Genomic DNA, 17,497 nt, shown 5'->3' on the forward strand with positions numbered 1-17,497 from the left:
CACAGAATACATAATAGTAGCTAAACGCTACAGAACGGACACTCTCCGCCTCCCGCCAAAATTAAACACTTACCTCACCCCGCACGATCAGACATGTTATGGTACCCATTTCCCCGCAAGGACGATACCAACGACGTCTTTAGACGAAACGCAACGAAGATTGACAACGTTAATCAAATTGACTTAAAGCAATTTTATTATTTTGGATTTGTGATTATCGTTTTTCGTAGAAAATGGTTAGATATTGTGCTGTTTACGGATGTATTTCATCAGAAAAACGCGAATTTTTTTTTATGCTAGTCACAAATGTGCCAACCATAAAGAGTTTACACACACATTTGCAGTCTCTACAGTGTGACTGTCAAAACTATAATTTTGTATGGAGTGTCCGGGGTGTGATACTGTAATATTTTATATTACACCCGAAATTTTGTGGGTCATTTGTAACAGGATGGCGGTTCTACAGGGGTACGTGGTACGCAATGACAAAAAGAAAAATGATGGTCAGAACGCTGATACCGGATACCTTAAGATACTGTAATATAAAATATTACAGTATCTTAAGATAAATCTTCACCGTGTGTGACGCGCTTTATAAATTAACAGACGTCCATTCATGTTTAATAGCTATTCTTGCATAATAATTACCTACACATTCTTTGGGGGTTACCGGTAAGTCTTATTCTTTCCTAGCAGTTCTTATCCCAGTGTGGATAAGTGACTGCGCTGAGTACTGACTTACTCACTATTCTAACTACTACTCACTTATAATTCTATGCTTTAAGCTTAAGCCTTTCTGAATTTACTTCGCCAAAAGATCTTAATATATTCCCTCATATATTTCTATATTCCTAGAAGTGATAATCTACATAGAATTTCCCAATTTAAGTCACATTTTACTCAGCAGAATCAACACGCAAAGCAGAATCTCCTTTGAATAATTACGGCGTCGTATTCAATTTCAGATGCATTTCGCCTTCTAAATTACAAAGGTTTTATTACTTTTGTATCAAAGGAGTATTTTAAGTAAATGATCCATCTACCTATCAAAGAATACATATACCTAGTTTGTATTATTAAAATTAGAAGATAAGACTGTTTGTCTCGAGTTATAAAATTTGTTATAATTTTATCATAGTTATTTTAAGATGATTGGCGCAGTAGTGTCTGAATAATATTAGACAGAATATTTTTATTACATAAATATTCGCGGCCCTCTTCACCCATCTTATTTCTACTACGAAGCCTGATGAAGTTTAATTTACTATGCTAGCCAAGTGCAGGTTGGAAGAGATATCAAACTTTTTCTTTCTAGGACATGAACCTACCCTATGTTTTTCTTTCACAGAATCGAGCACTCGAGAATTCGTAAAGGGATCTAGAATATTTCTGTGTCATTTTTTGGAAGACGTCTATTCATTTATTATAGAAAATATTCAAAAAAGGCTTTCACTTACTGCAGAAAAAATACGACATGAAGCATAAGCTTTTTCATATTATGTAGCAATTATTTTTATTTACATAGAATTTGTTTACCAGATCTAGTTTCGAAGTTTTGTCAAGCAATATCGAAAAGTTTTTGTACTTATTTTATATCTAGAATATACATCATGCTTGAAAATAGTTCATTCGTAATAAATGAAAAAGTAATGAAAATTTCATAACCTTATGTTGTGAAAATAAAATACAGGATAGTTTATAAAAATGTATTTATTAATAATTTAAGGCTATATTTGACTTTTATACAAAACAATAATATAACACAAATAAAAATTAACTTATTAAAAATGTAATAAATAGATATAATTTACAATTTTTATTTCTTCTTAGCTGGAATCATCATCGCCATTGCCGTAGTCACTGTAAACGAAAAAGACGATTATTTATAAATAATAATTTTCTGTTCTGTGTTAGATTATTAAGATGTATATTTTTGTAGATGGTGGCAAATAAAACGCTTTCTATTTCTATTTCCATTATAATTATGGTTTTTAATAAATTTAAATTCATCAGACTAATTATTTGATGATAAGGGACAAAAGATTATTTAGCATTCAGTTAAAAGAATCTTTTGAATATAAGTAATCTGAAATTGTTTATTGTAGCGTCTGTAAATCCGACTATTTTGATCTTTCTCTGTTAATTAGCTGCTTCATTATTTTTTTACTCCTTTCATCTATTTGATTTTGAAGATGATAATTATTTAGTGATAATAATATAAAAATGTTAATAAAAGTGTATAAGTTAGGAATAAATTGAGTCGCAATGAAGAGTGCTATGCAATACTTGTAACAGATTACAATTTTAGTAATTATTGAAGTGAAACTTCTGTAGGCGCGTTGAGAGTAAAATTTCAAGTTCACGTCATGGCAATACCGTCACATCATGGAGTAAAGCGACAATTTTGGTATTTTTGAATTTTGTCAAAGAAGTTTCACTTCTGACAAGTGTGCTCGGCCCGAACGCTCTTTTTTCCAAGATAGCGATTATTCTAAAGGTCTCTTACCAGCCACAATAGCAGCTAATGCGAAAAATGGTACCGCACAGCCCATGTCCAGAAGAATCGGGAAAACAACATTCCCTACTACAATACCGGTTCGTCCAATCGTCATTACTATTGACATGGCTAGCGATCTGAAAGAGAAAATATAAATTTTATATTTTGAGTAATTTTACTGATGTACAAACGAAAATCGCCTTTGGAAAGGTCTTAAAAATAACTGAGTGGTGTTTAATGGTAATTAACACCTTATTTTCACGGCAGTAAAGTCTATTGTATCGCTAACTTTGAACTTTGTTGCTGTTACTAAAACTCTGCCTTATATACGCGTAGGTAGAGTTTTGCTTCGGACACTATTCGAGCGGGATTATTAGTCTATTTGTTTAATGTTAAGTATATTAGATACAAATATACGCTGCGAGGTTTTGTTCAAACACTTTTTATCCAGCTAGATTTCTTTTAGAAGTACATTTGTGTTTTTCAATTATTTGCCTTTATTTTTAATGGATAGCTAGCAATTGTTGTTAATGGATAGCTAGCAATTTTGTTACTTTACAGATATTTCAAATACTGCCAATGCCAATAAATTTGAATGAATTTAATCCTATTTAAAATATCATGTGTATATATTGTAATATGCTCCATTTATCACTTAACTTTAAATATTTTATATTTTTTTAATAGTTTTACTAACTAATTTCTAATTAAATTACCAACTAAATTAAAATTTAAAATGGACTCCTAACCTTAACTTCATCAGTCCACTAATTCGATTGACTGTTCATTTTCAGAGTAATTAATCAAATTGATATAATCTTTCGTGTTTCACTTATTTACATCGTTAATCACTCGGAGGCAAAAAATATGAATATTATTTATAAAGAGATTAGTCAGCCGCGCGTTACGTTCGTAATATTAATTTGTTGGAAGCGAAAATGACTGATGCTTAAGCTTAGTTGTGACATGAGCCGATTTCCCTAAAATTGAACTATATTTTATATCACTGTTTGATGTTTTAGAAGGTAATTTTTTATATTATGATTATTTTGAATTAGATAATAATTATTTATAATACAGGGTGTCCCACCGTCGGTAATCTAAGCTCAATGGAGGTTATAGTTGTGCATACGCTGAGTACGTAAAAAAAACTTATAAAATTCCAGATGCATTTTTTTTTTCAAATAGATGAATTCTTAATACTCTTTGTGTACACTCCTAACAAGCAACCCGCCCAACTTTGCCACCCACACATGAGCTATTGTTTAAGATTATGTTTTCATAGACAAAATGCTCACATTAGAGAAGCAGTATATTATGTCGGCTGCGCGAAGCTAGAGAAGAAAACATGGATTTTCAGGAAAAATTTAGCAAAAAGTTTTGGCGTAATTTTGTTGTTTATGTATTTTTTACGTGATCAGTGTATGCAAAACTACATGTCCCTTCGCGCTTAGTATACCGATAGTGGGACACCCTGTTTAATAAGAATCCTGTTTTACACACCAAACACTACTTATATAAAAAAAAATCATAAAGAAGATTTTTATTCTTCTTTCAATCATATTTTGATTGTTTCGTTTTTTAATTCAATTTTCTAAGTAAAGGAGAAAACTATAAACCAATAAATTGTTTTTCATATCATACTAAATTAATTCTTTATAACTTTATAATATTAACAAAGGAAACAATATTTATTTATTTATTTATTTATTTATTTACAATATGAATATAAATTTACAATATGAACGGTTCAAGTGTTGCAACGAATATTAGTAAAATAATTACATCTATAATGGCTTCTCAACTTTTCGACTCATTCTTAATCGCTTCAGAAATCAAAAGAATACTATGTTCAAAGAAATTTCTTATAACAAAGAACTTCGAGTCTATTGTCGTACAGATTTAAGTTCCCAGAATGAAACACTTTAAGGTGAAACTTTATTAAAATGAGAGTTGAAATCAAATTAAAAATTAAGCGACAGATTCTTTTAGATGCAGTTTTGAGTATTCTATCCGTTTGAACAGAAAGGGATATTTTTTGGATATATTTCAGCTTGTTAAATTTGATTTCTGAAATTATTTATTCGTTTGACATTTGACATAAATATTCACCTCGTGAATTGTTTAACAGAGTCAATATTTTTGTCCAGGATAATATTTATAGACTTGAATATAGTAGGTATGTGTATTACCTAAAACAGGTACGACACAAGAGTCTATAGTCTCTTAAGTTTATTCAACGATTTATTTAAATATCTTTAGCACGGATATTAATTGATATTTACTTTATATTTAAAGACAGAACATCTCCCTCATCTCAGAAGGGCAAAGTTTAATAAAAATAAATATATGATTACAAAAGTTCATCAGGTATGATATTTGCTGAACTATACGTATCCGTGGAAGTCAATTAAAAGTTGACTCAGAGAGATATTTACGGATTATGCTAATAATATCTTGGAGTTTAATCTTCTTTAGCATATCTACAGATAAGGTTACACGTGGTTATCTTTTATACATAAAAATGAATGCCTATTTCCCTTGGTCGTATTAAGTGTGCAAAACTAGACCACTTTCAATAATTATATTTTTTTTCGTGTTCGTTATTGCCAGAAGAAGAATGGTATAAAGGAAAACTTCAAGAAAATTGCGCATAAAAAATGCGTAAACTTAACGCCTATATTTAAAAATTCACGGGTTTCACTATTCACTCTATCATATTCACTAAATCTAAAGAACTCACCGTATGTTAGTTGGAAAATACTCCAGAACCATCGTCTGCGTTAAACTAGCCATCACTTGAGAGACAGCCACATCAGTAGAGAATAAAGAGACCATAGCTGTCTTTGAATTGGTCCACCTTAAGGCCATGGTTAGAGCAATAGCGATTGTACCGCAGATAAGGTAAAGATTCCGTTTACCAAGTTTGTTCACAAGGATTCCGCTGATGACGTAGGGAACGAAACAAATGGTCCCCAATATAACATTGTTGATGTACGTTTCTGTACCACTGCGTGCCTGGGAAATGATAATAATCAGACTATTATAAATCAGAATATAGCATATAAAAAGTCACAAGTCTACTTGAATTATGAGTGAGTAATTCAACTAACCGTGCAGAATATTGGAACCACTTTCTGTATATTAATCGTATACATTATACAAGATAGCCACGGTATTTGTGGAATCATGATTGGTAAATAATTTTATGACAAATTGAATGAACAAAAATAAACTTCCAAAGAAATAATGGTATTAAAATTACCAATATTAAAATGTATCTCTGTTTTAATTTACATCGTCAATGCTACTTTATCGCCGGCATTTATCGAATTTTTCTTAACAACTGAAACTGACAGGTACAAACAGGTATTTTAATTTTGTTAATTTTTAAATACATATTTTCCTATAAAAGTTAACTCGAGGGCAATTGTTTCGAGCTTTATTTTATCGCTATATTTACGCTACGTGATGCTACTCTAAGCATTTTATTGACTATTACTACTACATGCTTAAAACAAAGTTTTAAATTAGTTTAAATTAGACTTTAGTCACTTCCCTATGTACGCTCAGAAATTTAAAACTTGGCAACGGATTTTTTGATAAATAGAATGCTTCTCGAGCAGCCTCGATTTAGTACATTATTAGGTAAGTTTTACACAAAGCGCGTGAAGCAACGAGAGGAGAGCGAGTTTGTAACGTGATAAATAAATAAATAAAACACTTACAGGTACACAAACATGTTCACTGCTAACGTTATAAGAACGCAGCTTTACATCCTCCGTGTATGTGTCCAACATAACACACATGTCGGAGGTTTGGCTCGAGTAGTGCTCAAATATGGCTGACAATTGCGGAAACCACATACGCAATACACTGTAACTGTAAAATAAAAACAAAATTTTAATCTTCAGTTAAAAAATTTTAATAATCGTGCTTTTTGAATCATCAGTTGTTTTAATAATCGTGTATTTTCTAACTTAAGGAATAAAATGTACCACTGGAGAAACTTGTTCACACGACACAGGGAATCCTAGTGTGGGAGCTAGGGTTAATTTCTTAGGATATTATTTCGAAAAATAAAATAATCGTTTTATTGTCATTGTTATTTTAAACTTAAGTGAAGAACCCGAAAATAAAGGCAAAGTTGTGGAAACAAAAACGCCTCCAAATTATTTATGAAATAAAGCAGTACATTCAAAACTACTTAAAAACTTCGCTTCTTTTTGCAACTTGTCTCTCGTCTCATCAATAATGAAAAAACTTTTTCCAAAAACACTTAAAACTCCTAAAATGTTGTAACTATACTGTGGACTGAGTTCCAAATATTATTTTCAAGAAGGAGCAATAGATCTTCTATCTCACTATCTACAAGCGTCCTAAAACCACGAGCTAAAGCTCAAATCTCTCCATTCTCATAAATTTAACCACCTATTTAGGTAAACAAAAGCAATTACAATGTACGATAACAAAGCGTTTTTGTTATAAATTATGCACATTGTGGATAAAACCACGCAATTATTAAACTCAAATTACTGGTGATAAATCGAGTTTGCGGTCGCTGCACCTGATTTTTATCCTCATTCTAATGTATTAATAATAGATTTGACATTTTCTAATATTCAATTATTGTAAACTATTCGTATAAATGCAAATCCCAATTGTATATTATTTATTATTGAAGTGAAACTTCTTTATCGGGGTTGGAAAAAAATTGAGTGTAACATTTTTTCGTTACGTGTGACATTTTACTCCTACAAGCATACGCTTTTTTTTTTTGTAAGGTGTTTCTCAATGTTAGCCAGAAGGGCTTCTACATTTTAACGCGGACGTGGGGGTGAACTGAAGGTTCACCCTGGTAGCGACATGCACAAGGGCGTCCCCCCTTGACGGGGATCTCGAACCTCGGCTTGGGCTGTCGCTTGAGTGGAGGAGGCCAGAAGGGCCCTAATCGGACGGGACAAGCATACGCATTGACGAGACTCCTATAGGTAAAGCGGATGACCATTTGAAAGTGTTGTTGATGAATCTGTATGTTTGTGTGAGTGAGCCGTTTCAAACGTTTAATAGGGAGTTTCGCTTCGTATTCTGTTGTTATAGTGCTCGTGCAAGACTGGCAATAGTGTGGGGGGATTTGAGGGCATAGGTCTCTCCCCCTCTGAGGTCGAATGAATTACAAATTAATATATTGCCCAAATGAAGTTATGAAAATTTATCCAGCTTCCTTGCTTTCATAAAATCAATAATAAAATTGTTATTGTTCAACTGCAAAAAAACGTTTTCATATGCATGTTTAATGTGTGCCAATCATTGAGGATACTGCTCTGTAATAAAGTCTTTCGAGATTTAAAAAAAAAAAAAAATCCGTTACGCGCCATCTTTTTCTTATTCCTACCAGGCGTGATTCGACGTATTTCTGTAAAGTTGCATAAAGTAAATTATTTTTTGAAAAAAAGGTCATAAAGAAGTTTCACTTCTTACGTGTGTACACTCGTATACGCACACATTTTTTTTAGTATTAAGAATTGGTTGATCGTCTTCTCTTACGTATTTTAGAGTATTTCATTCATTTATCAAGATGATATTGTTATGTATTTGGAATCTCCATGCAGATTAGTCGAATATTTATTCGTAATAGTTGCTATGAAACTCAACTAAATTTTGCTTGATTGGGATATAATTTCGACCACCTATATATCGTTTTGACTAACTACTTATTTTTACAATGACTCATTTTCAAACTATTTTATCTACACTAATATTATAAAGGGGAAAACTTTGTTTGTTTGATTGTAATGAATAGGCTCATAAACTACTAGACCGATTTTGATGAAATTTGGCACAGACAATCTTTAGACCCTGAGAAAAAACATAGGTTACATTTTATTGTAAAATATGTACCACGGGCGAAGCCGGGGCGGACCGCTAGTCCCCAATAAATAAGCTACTCACAAAATCCTTATAAATACTTACAGTTTCATAGAAATGAAGTTCAATATACAGAAAAGTATCAAAAACCACAGCAAAGGTCTCTGAAACATTGGTTTGATGTTATGTAATCCGGTCGTGAGTTGACTCTTGATTGATGTGTGTTCTTCAGACTTCTCATTGAAGGCATGCTTATTTTTGTCTTTCCACAAGTCTTTATACTGTAAATATAATATAATATTAAATAGTGGAAATATTTGTGTTTTTGTATGTGTGTTTGTAATGTTTACATACAAAAACTACTGAACTAATTTTACAAATTGAACGAATATAATATTCGTTCAATTTGTAAAATTCTCGGTAATAATTACCGAGAGAGAGAGCACGGGCCGTATTATGACCTCTTATTTCCAGACAGTTTATATTATTTATTTATTACGCCCTGAATTGAACTGACTGGCAAATGCATATTATGATTGCAATCACTAGCCATTTAATAAGCAATAATATAAATTTGCCATTCAGTTCAATTCACGGCGTAAACTGTCTGGTAATAAGATGTCATAAGACGGCCCCAGAGTTTGCCAATAAAACAATGTTAACACTAGAGTATGAGTTTGGAAACTTAATACTAGGAAACATGTGTTGTTTAACATCTTCTTATCTTATCTTGCTAATATTATAAATGCGAAAGTTTGTGAGGATGTGTGTGTGTTTGTTACTCTTTCACGCAAATACTACTGAACCGATTACAATGAAATTTAGCACACATATAGAAGGTAACTTGGCTTAACACATAGGATAGGTTTTATCCCGGAAATCTCACGGGAACGGGAACTGTGCGGGTTTTTTTTTTAAAATAAAAATAATCTTTCCGCGGGCGGAAAGCTAGTGTTCTTATATATTATCTTTGTACAAATACATATATCGCTTTGTTGATACTACACGCTATACTAATCATGTCTAATTTTCATCGAGCAAATATTAAACTTATTATTTAACTGAAATGTGTTTGTTTACATGGTTAGATAATTAAAATCATCAAACTTCTCAGGTTTCGTAATTTTTAGTTGTTTACCGTAATCATAATAAGCGATTTACATTAATTAAAAACTTTACTTCGCAAAACAAGTAATATAACACAATTTACATTTGAAATGTGATCATATCACGAATTTCCTTACAACAAAATTGGGTCACACTGATATCGATTGTATCCCAAACGTACTTAATGATCCGACAAAGCTCATGTCTTATAGCAGTATCATTGCCAGTGTGGGAAAGGGATGGCGCTATACTACTTATATAGCGCTCTCCTTTTTCCAAACTGGAATTAATACTGCTTTAACACATCTTGGTACGAGTTGATCTCAGAAGCGAAAAACTGTAACTTCCACGCTTGTATAACTTCATTATAATATTATATTAATGAGATTTTATGGCTCTGATTCGTAAATTAAATGCCGATCGTTTTGAGGAAATTAATTTGGTTAATTATAATAAATTAATGGTGGTAAGGACATTGACAATTTAAATTTAATTTTGGTAAGGTATGATGTCTCTGATACATTTTGATTATGAAATATATAAAGAAGGAATAAAGAGAATAATATTATTAATGACATACATTAAGGAAATAAAATATGGGGTAATTGTAGTATTCCAAACATAATATTTTCTCGTCGCCTGTCAACGTTTGTTTTATAACTATAGTCGATGAATAAAAGATGGCATGCCTCAATATTGGCTCCAGAAATAAAAGTAAGGCTTTGATATGATAATTATATGGAAAGATATACTATATATACATACAGATATGATTCCGTAGGACATAAATATATCATTTCACACTTTATAAGTACTTGTAAATAGATAAAATCTAAAGATATAATAATTATATCCACTACTTATTATTATAGTATAAAACAAAGTCGCTTTCTCTGTCCCTAATCTTTAAAACTACGCAACTGATTTTGATGCGGTTTTTTTTAAATAGATACAGTGATCCAAGAGGGAGGTTTTAGTATATAATTTATTAGGTTTTATACAAAGCGGGCGAAGTCGCGGGCGGTAGAGCAAGAGACAAACATATCGTTCTGTGAATTAATACGGTTGCAATAAATCTTATTTTTGTTTGTTTATTTGTAGTTTTTTATTTTGTAATTTTGGTTACCCCAATACATTTAGCCCATTTCACATCATTCAAGACTTGCATACATTATAATCGAAAATATGTACCAAAACCGTCTGTTACACAGTCAATCGTCAATAAAAAGGGCTTAATAATTTACGTAGCGTGTCTCCTCGTGGCACTAAATCGTGATTGCCGATGTCTGTGAATTATGAAATGGGATTATGGAAAAGATTTATACAATCTAAAGAACATGCGGTATTTATCGTTGATTTTAGTGAAGGTCGTTGGTATTTTGAATATTATGTACCTACCTATATTTATAATTTTTATTAGGAAATACTACTTAAGGCTTATATTGTAAGCGTGATAGGTAACTAATGGATGGATGTTTATATACTTTTTCAGATAGAAACGGCTAATCAAATCTAGATGAAATTAGGGAAAGATATAAGCAAAACAGTTAACTAGCTAAGCTATTGTATTTCTTTATATTCTATTTATTGATATTTATTAAACAAATATTAATAAATAGAATAAGCCTATGTCCCTGCGGTGGAAGTCCTGAAATGCTGGAATGATCACAATGATGATGAAACAAATATTATTTTTTTGTTTCAGGTACGTTCACGGAGAACAGAAGACTAACTGCTGCAATTTTTAAGGATCTCAACAGGATTAAAACCTGCACCATTTTAATAAATATTATTTTAATGAAGTGACCATAAGAAAGCTGCATGTTTATAGAATAGCACAGACTACATAATACATTATTTACGCGATCAATAAGCACAGCTGGTACTAGCACCTAGTATATTCATTATGCAGGGTAGTATAGGCAGTATAGGTATAATATTATATACAAAGAACAGCCGCTTTAAAAGAACCGTTTAACTTAACCACGTTCAATCCACAAACAAGAAATAGGCTCATTAACAAAAAATAAACAAATCGCTCACAGATAACAGTGTTCGGTAGACACAACAAATCCGGCTATTATCCTACCAAATTGGAAGTCGTTAATTCTGTTACGTGTCGGTGTGACAGGCGGACATTTTTTCTTGATTACACTATACCACGCCAAAGTGAAATTCTTTGGAATAGCTAATGAAATTAAATCGGACGCGGTTAAATTATCAATTTTCTTGGATTGAGGGTTGATTTTTAATCTTTTTGGCTATGGGACGAATGATAAAGTTTTTAACGAAGTTTTGGTAAGTTAAGAAATTAGCGTATTTTTAAATAGATTGGAATTTGAAATACGTAATTTATACGGAGCAAAAACGCATATTAAGTGTCGCAGTTATGTTCTCTACATTAAGAAGAAAATCAATTATCATATTAAAAATATTGTAAGAACAATAATTCAAAATACATATTGATAAGCATATATTTTGACAAAACTTATTTTTCTATTTTTACAGCATAAACCATACGTATATAATTATTATAAAGAATCTTCATAGTATCGTGATAAAACCAACTATCACACCGATTATTCGCTCAAACTACCAAAACTTTCTACCTTTCAAATAGCCAATTAATATCATGAACCACAAAAACAGCAATCTAAACGTTTCAGTGATGAAAAACTTATAAATTATAGTCGTAGTAAACTTCATATCGCTTAAGTTAGCCAAATGGGATATAAAAACACGATTTAGTTGGTCCTAGGGTTCCCAAATTAAATATAAAAATTCTGTAAGTATAAGTACTGAAGTATATTTTGATGAAAAAGCTTGACATTTTTATATACTCGAAAAATATCGTCTTATAAAATGGATATAAATGAACGAAAATATTTTATTTTGTCTGAGTGAGGATCGCTTTTTTTATTTTTCTATCAGAACATGAAATAATATTAGAAAATACTTTAAATAAATGTTAAATAACAGAGACAGTCGTATCTGAAAATTGATATCGATATAGTTATTGTATTTATTTTATCGATTGGTTACAAAAAATGCTTTTTTTACCTACTTATTAAATTTTTGTACCTACATATTTGGTTTTCAAGACAAAATAGTCACCATTTCTATATTTTTAATTAATTCAATGTCAAACTATTTTGTATCAGGTTTAAGACACTTCTATTCTGGATAAAATAAATATTTTATCCGAATTATCCTGAAATTTCTAAACGAAATTATCTCAATAATTTATCCCTAAATTTTCAAACGTCTGGCAACCCTAACCGGACCAGCAATTACGTAATCGCCAAGGTGATTCTGGATGATGGCCAACAATTTTTTGGTTTGAGGAAACCGCGAGATAGTGCACTTTGTTACACCTAAAGCGGCAATTTACTTCAAAATAAAGGAAGAACTCGCTTTTTATTAGTATGGTAAATGTGTGTCTGATGATTGAACTTTTTTATTAATTTTCTTTTCATCCTACTCTATCAGTATGTGTGTTTTGGTCTAATATATTTCTTGTAATGTATTTTTGAATAGTATACTTCTTGGACATCATCGGAAAAGAAAGTCACAAAGAAATAAACAAAGTCTTTATCGTCATTTTAACAATAACTTAGTGCCCTTACGCACTAGCGGTTAACCGCGGGGGCGGCTAACCGCGCGGTTAGCCGCTTTCCCATTTTAATATGCAACCGCTTTTATGATTAGTGCGTACAATCATAAGCGGTTGCATATTAAAATGGGAAAGCGGCTAACCGCGCGGTTAGCCGCCCCCGCGGTTAACCGCTAGTGCGTAAGGGCACTTAGGAAAAACGTAGCTGTATATCACAGAAGAAATTACATAATCGCGTCAATAGTTTCACAAATTACTTCCAAACAACACAGCTTGATCTCTACACAATTTAGTTACACAATATGTTTAGTCTCAACAAACAAATCACACCCCTGAAACAGGGAGCATTAGTAAATAATTCCGAAAACAATTAAGCCAACTTACCTTAAATGTATCGGCTGGTTTCCTCGTGTTTTCCTTGTAAACCTTAATAAGAACTTCCCTGGCTTTATCGTACTGATGTTGAGTGATGTAATACATTGGGCTCTCTGGTAGTAAAGCGTAGGAGATGCAAGCCATACACGACCATAAAGATAGTATTAAGAAGTAGTAGTTCCATGTGTGGAGGACTGAAAAGATGATAAATATGTCAAATATGTAATTTTATCATTTTTTTGTAATATTTTAAATGCGTGTGTGTTTCAAGGCGATATTTTGGAGGCTCATTTCTATGGGTTTCATACATTCTGACCACGAGCAATTGGTAGATGTCACTTGACGTCAAAATTTTTTGGTTCTAGCACATCAACTCCGTAGTTTGCCTTCATAAAATGCAACTGTGGTTTACTATTTACACCAGTAGGCAGTAAACTACACGTGCACATCAATTGAAATTTTAAATTTAATTTTAATATATACTATCTATCTTTTTTAGCTTTGAAATCATATTTTTTTTGGTCAGAGATAAATTAAAATTTCGATTGCGACCTTTACTACCAAGCCACAGCTTGAGTTTATATTACACGAGAATAGAAAAAATGTACGTATAATTAATAATTCTAAGAACAGTTTTGGGTGTTGCACTAATAATTTTAATAAAACAAACCACCTTTATTTTTCAAACTATATTTCGTAATCATATTCATGGAACCAACAGCAAATATCTAAGTATGTTACGCTACTCGTTTAGAATACTTACCACGAAGAAATATGAGTACAATTATTCTTCACATGTTTGTGACAGCCATATTTGATAACTACGCCCTAGGCACCACTGGCTGTCTAGATGTCATGTAATTTACAGACAGAATGAAATATGAGTCGCATCATGTCATAACGATGAAGGCGGATTTTAGTAACAAGTTAAGAGGATTATACATAAGAATGTATTACGAAAAACCAAGGTATAGGTAAACCAGAATCTGATGGCAATTATGGAAATCAAAATTTTGAGTGTGCAACCCTAGGGAAAATGGACTGAATGATCTTGATACTGCTTATTTTTTATTTTGTCCTCAATATCATTAGTCACATTACATAAGTGGACAATACTGTACTTAATAATGAGATATCCACTTAATATTATGTAGGTATATACTTACATGTATAATATAGGTACAATTATACATATTACTTTTATACAGGTAATACATATTATTATTTACATATACCTATATCTGTATATTCATTACGAGTATGCCATGTGAAAATATCGATATTATAATGATAATGTAGATCAAAACTGCTCATAATTTTTTATTAAATAAAATAAAAATGTTTATTTTCGTAAGTATTAAGAGATACACACATTATAAAATTGACTTGGACAGCTTGGACTTGAAGAATAGCCGTATTGGAAACTCCTGTAATAAGTTTTCATAAAATTATATTCTTATCAACAAACAATATTATAGTTACCTACATATAATACTTTTTAATCTATAGTATCAAAATGGGTAAGTCCAATTTACCCATTAAATTTTCAAAATTGAAAATTGTGATGTGTTGGACCCTTCTTCATCAAATGTTTTTCTATACACATTATAAACAACACCTCTTGCTTGTGATCGCAGCGGCTTTTTCAACATTTTCGAAGATTTTTTAGACAAAATCCTAAAAATTATTCATCAACTGCAAAAAAGACAAATAATTTGACAACCAATTTGATAGTTGTCAAATAAGTTGCCACATGAAAATCTTTTATTTCTTAAATATAAATATGCCATCAGATTCTGGTAGACCTATAAAACCCATCTAAAGCTTAATCTACACTCATAAAGCTGAAGAGTGTTTACTTGAATGCGAAATCTTAGGAACTACTTGGTCCATTTTGAAGAAATATTTCAGTGTTAGATAGCCTATTTATTGAGGAAGATTCTATCTATACCTATCTATCAACACGCTAAAACCAATAGGAGCGAAGCAATGCGGGTAAAACGCGGGGCACAGCTAGAATATATTTATAAAATGATCAAATGCTTCTTTGGTAATTAATTATTTGTTAATGATAATGATATATTGATATTTATTCGTATACCTGATAGTCTGGTACGATGAAATAGCTTTTAAACTTGAATTTATCTCCTCAAATTTATCGTCAAAACAATAGCACGAAAATTATGTTAAGTCTATTACAAACATTCCTCAAACATTATATTGCTAATTTTCATGCAAATTATATTTAATTGAGAGCTTAATAAATTGAGAAGAAGTAACAATATCTGATCGAATTATAAAGTTAATTTTGTTTACAAAATATAACAGTGATTTATTCTTAACACTATTCAACCAGACGCTTCAAATAATGTAAATCGAGCTCGTTTGCAAACATATGGATGGTCTTGGGCCTTGGCAGTGACTTATAAAATTGTCAAGTTATAATACTCCTTGATACAAGAACTCAGATCTTCAGAACTGTCTTTCTACATTTATATTAAAAAGTCGAATTTGAATGTTTGTTCTATTATTGATAATGCAGTTCATGTTTCTTCATTAATATTTTAATTAAAGAGAAATTATTAAAAAAATTAAACGTTTATTGCAGAGCTAGCAAAAGGTGAGCTTCTTGATATTAAGTGGCCATAACCTCCATAATAAGTATTATTTTGTAGTATTTAAATATTTGCCGCTAACCAAAAAACAAGTGATTGGCAAAAGACAAAAAATGTCTACCAAAGAACTGTAAGCAAAACCCGATGGAAAAATATACAGGGAAAATTCCGACACGAGAATGGATTGAAGAGTTTTTTTTACAAAACCAACGAAATCGAAGTGATTGTAACACTGCGCTTATTGGATAAGTTTTGGCAGAAAAAAGAAACCGCATCTGGTGTGTATTGGAGGATTTGGGTTATCATGTAATTTTGTTTCTTGTGTGGATAGATATTGTAATATAAACTTCCACACCACAGGTCATTTTTAACTTATCAGGGAAGTTCCAAGCCTGTTCTAACCACACACCCATCTATACTAATATCATAAAGCTGAAGAGTTTGTCTGTTTGTTTGAACGAGTCTATCTACTAGTCCGATTTGAAAAATTCTTTTGGTGTTAGATACCCCATTTATCGGGTAAAACCGCGGAGCACAGTTAAAAATTTACATAATATTGAATTCTAATCTATGAATAGGTGAGGATCATATCAATGCTTTTGAAATTATCTTAATTACACGTTTATTCTTCTTATTTATATCGATTTTTTAATGGTTTAGCAGCTTTGTGCGCGGTACGGTTTTAATTGGTAGCCTCCTGACTATATATCTTCAGACATAATAATCATACCTTAAAATCGCTCCGTGGCGACGTAAAAGAAGCCAACAAAGAAACAATTAAACACACTTTCACGATATCAAATTAGAAAGGATTTTCAATCACCACTATCTTAAAATTTATGTACATACTTACCAATAAATCCATTGAAAAGCGAGACGTTCCAGTTTTGCATCAAGATGCCCCACGACTGGAGCCCAACTAGGATCTGGCCGATCGGGAAGAACGAATTAGCAACCATCATCAGCCTGTCTCTTACACCATCGTGGCAGAACTCAGACGTCAAGGCCAGAACTGGGCTGTAGGCTGTTGCAAAACTGTAAAAATAGTTCAAATTAAAAAAAAACTCTACCAATAATGTTATCAACAAAAAGGTGTAGATAGTGTAGGTAGGTAAAGATAGGTTACCAAGAAAACGTTTGATCTTCAAAAATGGTCAAGCACACATGATTAAGATGGCAAAGTAAGATGACATGATTGAACTATCATATCGTGAGCAAAAAGAGACGGCTGGTATAAATTGTAGTTAATTGCCTATTTTTCTTTCAAATGCAATGTTTATCTACCAAACAATTTCTTAATTTCTATATGTGTAATAGATTGTTAATAACATTGTTAATGAGTTTGTTAAGTACATATAATACGCATAATTATTATAAGAAAATGCATAAAGGCCACCCAGTAAGGACTTGTGACATCTTGCA

General features: G+C 31.6%; 1 protein-coding gene across 1 annotated transcript in view; it reads right to left on the minus strand.

The window, feature by feature from the left end:
* Positions 1-1,733: 1,733 nt before the first annotated feature.
* The window catches only part of LOC123699128 (synaptic vesicle glycoprotein 2B-like), a 29,949-nt gene continuing 14,185 nt past the window's right edge, over positions 1,734-17,497 (minus strand). Inside the window, exons 4-10 of the mRNA XM_045646005.1 lie at positions 16,929-17,110; positions 13,470-13,654; positions 8,471-8,646; positions 6,226-6,379; positions 5,241-5,515; positions 2,507-2,634; positions 1,734-1,860 (exon numbers count right to left, since the gene is read on the minus strand). Of these exons, the coding sequence (XP_045501961.1) occupies positions 1,817-1,860; positions 2,507-2,634; positions 5,241-5,515; positions 6,226-6,379; positions 8,471-8,646; positions 13,470-13,654; positions 16,929-17,110 (1,144 nt within the window). The 3' untranslated portion in view covers positions 1,734-1,816. The remainder of the gene's footprint in view (positions 1,861-2,506; positions 2,635-5,240; positions 5,516-6,225; positions 6,380-8,470; positions 8,647-13,469; positions 13,655-16,928; positions 17,111-17,497) is intronic.

This window comes from Colias croceus, chromosome 17 (genome assembly GCF_905220415.1).
Source record: "Colias croceus chromosome 17, ilColCroc2.1".
NCBI classification, from domain to species: domain Eukaryota; kingdom Metazoa; phylum Arthropoda; class Insecta; order Lepidoptera; family Pieridae; genus Colias; species Colias croceus.